The sequence below is a fragment of the Meriones unguiculatus genome, chromosome 1, assembly GCF_030254825.1.
Source record: "Meriones unguiculatus strain TT.TT164.6M chromosome 1, Bangor_MerUng_6.1, whole genome shotgun sequence".
Lineage (NCBI taxonomy): Eukaryota > Metazoa > Chordata > Mammalia > Rodentia > Muridae > Meriones > Meriones unguiculatus.
Genome location: NC_083349.1, coordinates 23,969,894 through 23,978,009, shown reverse-complemented (window position 1 = coordinate 23,978,009; position 8,116 = coordinate 23,969,894). Strand labels below are relative to the sequence as shown.

Below are 8,116 nucleotides of genomic sequence, written 5' to 3'. Positions count from 1 at the left end.
GCTACCCCACCTTGACCCATCGGGGTCCCTAAGACCCACCTTTTCCCTCAGAGACCAAGCACACCACGCCGGGGAGCAGGGAACCTCTTTATTGCTCTTAGAGAAGGCTGGTTACAAATTCCCTGGATGTGGAAGGGGACCGGAAAGTTTACCGCGTCAGACTGAGGAAAACCAAGACAGGAAGCCAGAGCCTGCTGAGGACAGATCTAGGTTTGTGATGAGAGTATTTTCATCCTGCATCTTACCCGAGCCCAGGGTTCTTGCCCTGGCGCTGGCTTCTATGAGCCGCCTGCACCTCAGGCTCCTCCTTGCTATCACAGTTTCGCAGAGATAGACCTGGGGAGCTTCAGGTGGGCGTGAGAGGGAGACAGGAAGGGAAGAAGGGGCCCAGGGCCCACTGCTCACCCTGAGGTACAAAGTGCCTGTCCCTCAGCCAGCTGTGCCTCCTGAGGCAGGGCCAGGCATTAGTCAGGCTAAGGAAGGGGCCGCTGTGGTCAGCATCAGGTTTCGTGCCAGCAAGTCCCTCAGTTCACCACCGCAGAGCTGGCCATGGTGTTTACACCACAGGCCCCGGACCCACGATGCAAGTAGTAGTAACCCTGAGGGAGAGTGGGGCTTGGTGAGGGGCTTGGGTAGGGTGAGCTGGAGGGTCAGGGGTCAACCAGAGGCAGAACTTACCTCCTCACCCCAGTCACTGCCCCAGCTGTTCTTGATGGCCCAGAAAGGAATGTTGGAGCCTGGGGAGCAACATTGAATACAAGGGGTCAGAGGCCCTTCTCCCCTCAGAGACTCACACACTGCACCCTCCAAATAGCTTCAGTGGGCCTACAGTGCAACAGCAACTAGGAAAACAGCAAAGTGCCAGGGAGGCCCACCTACCATCCTCACAGAGACCTCACGCACCTCAAAGGCATGGAGGGCACACTTAGCCAGTTGCCTCTAGAATAACCCTTCAACCTTCCACAACTCCCGCTTTCCTGTCTATAAAAGGCAGGGGTGTTCTTCTGAGGCTGGGGTTCAGGACAAGGTTCCCAGGCATGACTCGGATGTTCCCCTCAAAAGACCCAAGAAGCTGCTATCTAGGCCCTGAGTGTGGCCTGGGGTAGATGGAAGGAAAGCAGGAGACCAGTGGAACTCACGGTTGCCATAGCCCACCAGCAACACAGCATGGTCGATGAGCCAAGGGCTGCAGAGGGGCCGGAATGGGTGAGCAATCCCGTGGCGATAGAACTGAGGAGAAAACAGGGAGTAGGGGGCCAGCTCAGAGGAGAAGTGAGGGAGGTACAGACAAAAGATGGGGCAGGGGTGGAGAGGCCAGGGCCTCACCTGCATGCCGAAGGCATTGATGGCAACTGAGATTGGTCCGTTCTGGGCCAGCCAGGCTGCTATCTCTGAGAGGGGAAGGCAATGTCAGTGGTCCCTGGGCCCAGCAGCACTGACCTGGACCCAGCACTGGCACCCTCTACTCACTATTCTCATTCTGGCTCAGCTCCACTGAATCGTTGATGTAGACTTTTGCCCTCTCTGCTGAGAAGTTGCAAGCCTGAACGTGGCCCTCGTAGCGGTAGTCATCCTCTGTCTCCAGCCCTCCTGGGGAATGAGTACACTCCTGTTTATCACTCACTCATGTTCTCCCAGACAGAAGAGTGTCAATTGTCCCATAGACTTGAGGTCACACATTCCTTACATACCCCTGGGGCCCCAGAACCTCTCTGAGGAGTCTCCTCAGACTGGAGATGACAGGGATGAGAGGGTATGGGGAAGAAGGAGCTACATTCACCAGCAAGGAGAGGACTCCACTCCCATCTCTTTCCAGGCTGCCTGGCACTTTTGCCCTCTGCTGCTTGTCCTCTCTGAAGAGTCTACTGCTAATGTAGCTCAGACCCCTGCCAGGCTCCTGGAGCAGTTTCTAAGCTACCCCACACCACAGACCATGGCTGAATTTAACACTCCCCTCAGGAGAGAGACGTGTTGCTATCCAGTTTGGCAACTAGTTCTTATTATTCACAGACTTCCAGGAAGTAAAAACAGCAAGATCCACTTGGTCCTTGTCATGCATCAGAATCTTATATCTATTCTCCCACTTGACATTGGAGACATGATTGTGTCAATATACAATATACAAAATGGACACTGTATATCTCATTTCATAGCTGAGATAACTGAGGCTCTGACAAAACTGACATGTAGTCAAGTCTGTAGTCTTCAGGCAGAAGGGGTCAGCATGAAGACCAGGACCAAGTTCCGTGATACCTGCTGTCTCTCCTGACCTAATTAATACATACCCAAATTCTTTATGGCTGTGTAGGCAGTGGAGGGCAATCCACCCAAGCAGGCCTTGTCCATCTTGTCACAATCCAAGAGCTCTAGGAGACAGAAGGCTGGTTGCAAGGGGCCCTGTGGAAGGGCTGGCCTGGAGGCAGGGGTCTGGAGCAGGGTTCTTACCCTGCTCTGACAGGGAGAGCAGAGTCCCCCGGTTCAGGAACCACTGGCCCTCCACGTTGCCTGTGACAGAGAAGGCCCAGCAGGAGCCACACATGCCCTACAAGACAATGGACACGGTCAAGGCCCTACCCTTTCTTCAGGCCCCATGCAGCTTGCATTCCTACCCCCACTTCTGAGACTCCAACCTGGTCCTTCACTTCAGTGACAGCCCCTTTCTTCCTCCAGTCCCATTCAGGTGGGGCGAGATGTTTTATGGGGTTGGCTATACTCATCTTCCCGCCAGTCTCCTTTTGTAAGAGGGGATTGAGGTAGATGGTTTGGAATTCCTTCTCTGTAGATAGAGGTGGGCAGGGTAGAGAGGAATGAATTATTTTAAAACAGACCGAGGAGCACAAGTTCTGGTCTGGTCACCATCCTCACCTGTGAGGTCACTGAACTTGGTGATCCCATAATGAGCTGTGCCACGGTCCAGGGCCTGAATCTTCTGAGCTCGGATCATGTTTCTGGCAAAGATAGCCAAGCGCCACTGGGCTTCTGAGGACCAAAGAGGAGGAAAGAGGCTTGAATCCAAGCAGATCATAAAAGGAGAGGTAAGCAGGGTTAGCAAGTGAGGTTTCCCCAAGTGAGAGATAGACTCTGGACTGAGCCTGAAGCTTCTAAGTATGCGTGCGTGTGCGTGCGTGTGCGCACACGTCTGAGTGTATAGATCAAAGGACAACATCTCATGTCATTCCTCAGGGTCTTTCACTTTTTTTGGAGACACAAACAGTCTCTTATTGCCTTGGGGTGAGCCTATTTATGCCTCCTTTTTCACCACTGCTGCAGTTACAAATCCAGACCACCATATCCGGCTTCTTTGGTGGGAGAAGAATTTCACAATTTCAAGGCAAGGACTTTACTGAGCCATTGCTCTAGTCCCTGAAGCTGTTGGTAAGGACAGATCCCTGGGGCAGTTAGAATGAGACATGGATGAGAGGTGTGGTCAACTTTAACGGCCCAAACTGGAGCAATGACTTATTGAATACAGAAGCAGTAACCAAAATGAGACCTAAGGGTGTCACTCAGGAGACGAAGACAGAGGGAATCCAACACAGAAAATTGGATCTAAACCTTACCCCACCCTGCCTGAAGGGATGAAGCCCAAGGTTTCTGGCTAGGAAGGTAAGATGGAAGAAAGTGATACAAGGTCCTTGTGTTCTTTATCTCCTCAATATCAAGGTAACATGATAGGAAGAAGGCCCAAATCTGATTGGGACAGGTACAAGCAAGGCTAGGTCCTACCTTTCCTTGATCTGTAAGTGCGGTTATAGGTAGTCATGAAGTCCTTGAAGAGTGTAACCATCTTCACAGAAAAGTCCTGAGAGGACAAAAGGGTGTTTGTTTACAAGAAGTTCAGCCTGACCCCAGGACACTAGTTGAGGGGAAAGGGAAAAGGGAGCCTAAGAGGCAATTGGCTCTCCAGGACACAGGCTCTTTACCCGGGGCAGGGGATCCTTGTTCATCATCGGCAGGAACGATCGGAAAGTCTCATTTACATACTCTGGAGAGGGTTGGAACAGAGAAGCAATCAGGGCTGGATTCTGAGTCAAGTACGGTTTGGGCTATCCCAGTCTTCACGAGCTCTCCCAGCACCTGTAATCTTGGCATTCACTGGGCCACAGTCTTTCTTCAACAGCACGTGTTTTCCTAGCTCTTCCAGGACTTCAAAGCTGCAGAGCTGGAGGAAGAGAAAGAAGACAGTCCGGGGACAGTTCGGAACAAGTCCTGGCAAGATCAGCTAGAAGCTCCGTAGGGAAGACAATCGTAACTGGTGGGAGAAGGCAGCAGTGGCCAGCAGCTGACACCTAGCAACCAAACGCCTACCTTTTCGGAGTATCTTAGTCTCTAACTAGTAACTCAGGGTAGGGTAACCGCCGCCTCTTGACAGGACCCGTTCATTCTAATTGCTTGCCAAGCTTAGGGCCAGCAGTATCTGGGAACCCATCACTCACCATGATTTTCTTGGACTCAGGGAGCAGGCACACCTGGGGATCATTGCAAGGCGGCTCCTCCATAGTGGCTTGCAGAAAGAACAGAGAGCCCAGGCCCACCTGGATGGAGGAGAAGGTGAAGCTGGGACAGCCACCCCCTCCTTTGCTCCTCTCAGAAGCCCATTGCCCATCTGTGCCTCCCTACCTGGTCTCAGCCAGCACAGCTTCTTCCCTCCACCGTCCAGGCCATCACCCCAAATTTAAGACAAATTTCACTTTGCACCATTGCTGGGTCCAGGCCCCGCGCCCGCTCCCCGCGCGTCCTCACCTGGCGGACGCGCCCGCGTACGGCCCCCAGCGTGGCCTTCGACCCCGCACTACGGCCGTAATTGTACATGTCCAGCGCGAAGCGGGCGGGCGCCAGCAGCTCCGGGAACGAGAGGTTCCAGGCCTGTTCGTTGTCGGCCCAGGGCTCGGCGGGGACCGGGACCGGGGCCGCGGCCGGGAGTAGCGCCAGCAGCCACAGCAGGGGCGCCATGGCGATGGCGAAGCTGATCGCCCCGACTCACCGACCCACAAACTCGCGCATCAACCGACCCCGGGCGGAGCCTGCGGTCAGAGGCCACAGAGTCTCTCCCCTACGGCCCTGGGCTGCGCCGGGACGGCCAATGAACACCGATTTCTGGCGCCTGCGCGCTCGCTTATTTACGGAAGGCACGGGGAGCACGTGGTGGTGGGATGTAGGGGAGAGGACACTAGTAGCCTGAGAACAAAACTGGATAAATGAAACCTGCCACTTACTCCATTGCTATTCTGCCTTACGCAGGACATGCTGGATCCCTTTAATCTTGGCAGACCTGAGAAGTAAGCGCTGTCCGGTGTTTCACAGGTAGGGAAAGAGAAGCTTACAGATAGCTCTGAACTTGAACCTAAGCAATTGGTTCCAGAATCTGGCTTCGTGGCATGATCTCTCCTTTGAGATGGTCAGCAATGTTACGGGTTGTGGGACCCGAGGATGTAGCTGAGTGGATAAAGTGCTTGCCCCTGTGATTCATCCCCAGCACGGAATAAGCCTAGAATGGTGTAATCAGGAGGAAGGGACGCGAAGTGCAGTAGTTCAAGGTCGTTCTTGGATACAGACAGAACTTTGAGTTGGAGTCCGCCCTTTTCCCTCATGGGTTTGGTTGTTGTGGGGCTTAAAGACATCCATACAAGTAATCATCAAAACGGTGTGTTCAGAGGGCGGGAGTCTTACCTTAAGTCATTTAGGCTCTGTGTTCCAGGGTGCCGCCTGAAAACAAGGGTGCGGGGTGGGGTGGACAAGGTGTAAACATGTACGTGGGAATAAACAAAAGGACCGTAACCCGAGGTGCACGCCGTGTGAGCTCAGGCACACTTGGAGAGGAACCGAAAAGGAGGGCTTTTATTACTAAAAGGGACATTTCCTGGAATTGCTTGGATAAAAAAATCCACTGGAGCCAGGAGGCCAGGAATTATCCTCAGCTGTTGCCAGAAGCATCTTGTCTGACTCCTTGAAGTTAAAGCTGTTAAAAATAAACCTTGCCACAGAAATTTGTGCATAGGTGGTGTGCAGTGTGCAAAGTATATATGAAGGAATTTTAAAAAAGTCTTTGAGACAGTTCTGTTGGTTTGTTTGTTTTCAGCACAGGGCCTCACTATGTAGCTCTGGTTGTCCAGGAATTTGCTGTGTAGACCAGGCTGGCTTCAGACAGAGGCACCTGCCTCTGCCTCCCTAGTGCTAGGATTAAAGGTGTGTACTGCCAAGGGTTGGTAAAGTACTTGCCTTGCAAGCTTGATGATTTAAGTTCAACCCCCAGCATCCACATTAAAAAAAAAAAAGCTAGCAAGAGGATCCATGGGGCTCATGGGCCACTCACCATCATCCAAAGTAGCCAAATTAACGAGCTCAAGGCCACTGAGAAAACCTGTTTCATAGCAGTTAGATGGCTTTCCTGATGATGACATCTAGGCTGTCTTCTGGCCTCCATATGTGCACATGTACACACACACACACACACACACACACACACAGACACGAGGGTAGACAACACCCAAGGGTTTCTTCAGGTCTGCCCAAACATGGTCTTGTACAGGACTATCCTCTGAGCCAGACTGCCATCATCTTCAAGGGCTCTTCTGGGTCTGCTCTAAAGATCAGCACAGTGGGGCTTGCTGACTGTTAACTGCCCATCTTGGAAGAAGGGAGAAGGGTATGGGACCTTTACCTGAGTATCCAGCCACCCTTCCAACCAGTTGTATGCAAGTCTACCCTAATTGTACATGAACTCATGGTCTCTGGGAGGGGCTAAGACAGTAGTTGAAACTCATTTGGGGGTCAAAAGACCCTTTCACAGGGTTTGCATTATCAGATGCCCTGCATATCTGATCTTTACATTACAACCCATAACAGTAGCAAAATTACAGTTATAAAGTAGTAACAAAAATAATTTTATGGTTTGGGGTCACTGCAACATGAGGAACTGTATTAAAGGGTCACAGCTTTAGGAAGGTTGAGAACCCCTGAGCTAGAGGCTATCGTCAAGGAGGGGCTAGCGACAGAGCTCTATTTACACAGGCATGAGGGTGTCTCAGATCTTTCAGTGCAGCTGCTTCACAGTGCCCCTAACTGTAACCTGTCACCCATCTGAAGCAAGCCTAACAAACCACCTCTGGTTCTGCAGGGTGAGCTCTGAAGGACCAATATCTGGACTTGCTGTTGGGCCTCTAGAAGGAGGAGATAGACATTGCTTGCATCACCCCCAGAAAAGGAATTTTAGCCATATGTGTGTGCACACACGAACACGGATACACAAAAGAAAAATGAAAGAACAAACTGTAGCTATATATATCTTATAAAGTACAAAGTGAATTTATGATTTTTGGATATAACAGAATGATTAAATCAAGCTATTAACCCATGCATCAAATCAACTTAAATGTTTGATGTTTTGGGGATGAGAACATTTGAGATTTATTCTTTGGTCTGTGGAAATGTACAGCACTTATTAGCTGTAATAGGTCTCAAAGGAAAAAAATTCTAGAAGCTTAACCTTCATAACATCCTAAAAAATCTAGAATTTCAGCCTTCATATAAATCTTAAGGCTTCATAACCTTTGATCTTCATCTTCCCACTGTCCCTCTCCTTGCTCCTGGTAGATGTCACTCTACTTTCAGCCTCAGTGAGTTCAGTTGCTTTAGATCAAGCAAGTGAGATCATCAAGGATTTGCCTTCCTGTGCTCCCCTTATGTCACTTAACGTTTTCCAGTTAAGTGACCTCTGGCTAGTATATCTTTATTTCAAGGATCTTCCTTTCCTTTCCACGCCTAAGTTTCCCGTAATCCGTAGTCTTTCACTTAGTTGGATTTTTCTGCTTCAGGTGGAGCAGCTGGAGTCTGGGAGTCTGCTGCTGTTATGACTCCTCACAGACACAAGGTGACACTGTTGAGGTTGGATCTTGCACCTTCCCGTTTAAGGAGCCTTGCAGCTCCTTGAAGGCAGGGAGATTAGTAGAAGCTTTCACCCCGAATGTGCTGACCCCTGCAGTTTCCCCAAGTGTGGGAAACTTGACTGCATAATTTGTGGTAGTGGGGGACTGTGTTCATGCTTTCACCTGACAGAGAAAAAAAAAGATCAGAAGTTTGAAGTGTGGTGGCACATGCTCCCCACCCTCCATGGCCC

The 8,116-nt window shown here is 50.9% G+C and overlaps 1 protein-coding gene across 1 annotated transcript; it reads right to left on the bottom strand.

Annotated features, from left to right (window-relative positions):
* Positions 1 to 73: 73 nt before the first annotated feature.
* On the bottom strand, positions 74 to 5,089 carry Ctsf (cathepsin F). Its single transcript, XM_060384159.1, has 14 exons — positions 4,744 to 5,089; positions 4,437 to 4,535; positions 4,078 to 4,162; positions 3,924 to 3,985; positions 3,727 to 3,802; positions 2,866 to 2,979; positions 2,631 to 2,776; positions 2,446 to 2,542; positions 2,286 to 2,366; positions 1,471 to 1,590; positions 1,327 to 1,391; positions 1,140 to 1,230; positions 679 to 737; positions 74 to 599 (listed from the first exon to the last, which is right to left on the bottom strand). The coding sequence occupies exons 1-14, from the start codon at positions 4,951 to 4,953 to the stop codon at positions 525 to 527; spliced, it is 1,380 nt and encodes a 459-aa protein (XP_060240142.1). The 5' UTR covers positions 4,954 to 5,089; the 3' UTR covers positions 74 to 524.
* Between the last annotated feature and the right edge of the window lie 3,027 nt (positions 5,090 to 8,116).

What these genes read in the sequence shown, in the direction of transcription:
- Ctsf (XM_060384159.1), bottom strand. Translation starts at nt 4,953, where the DNA reads ATGGCGCCCCTGCTGTGGCTGCTGGCGCTACTCCCGGCCGCGGCCCCG. An exon ending in GCTCTCCCTGTCAGAGCAGG is followed by an intron (nt 2,367 to 2,445) that starts GTAAGAACCCTG and finishes TCTGTCTCCTAG; the next exon opens with AGCTCTTGGATTGTGACAAG. An exon ending in GCAGTGACTGGGGTGAGGAG is followed by an intron (nt 600 to 678) that starts GTAAGTTCTGCC and finishes ACTCTCCCTCAG; the next exon opens with GGTTACTACTACTTGCATCG.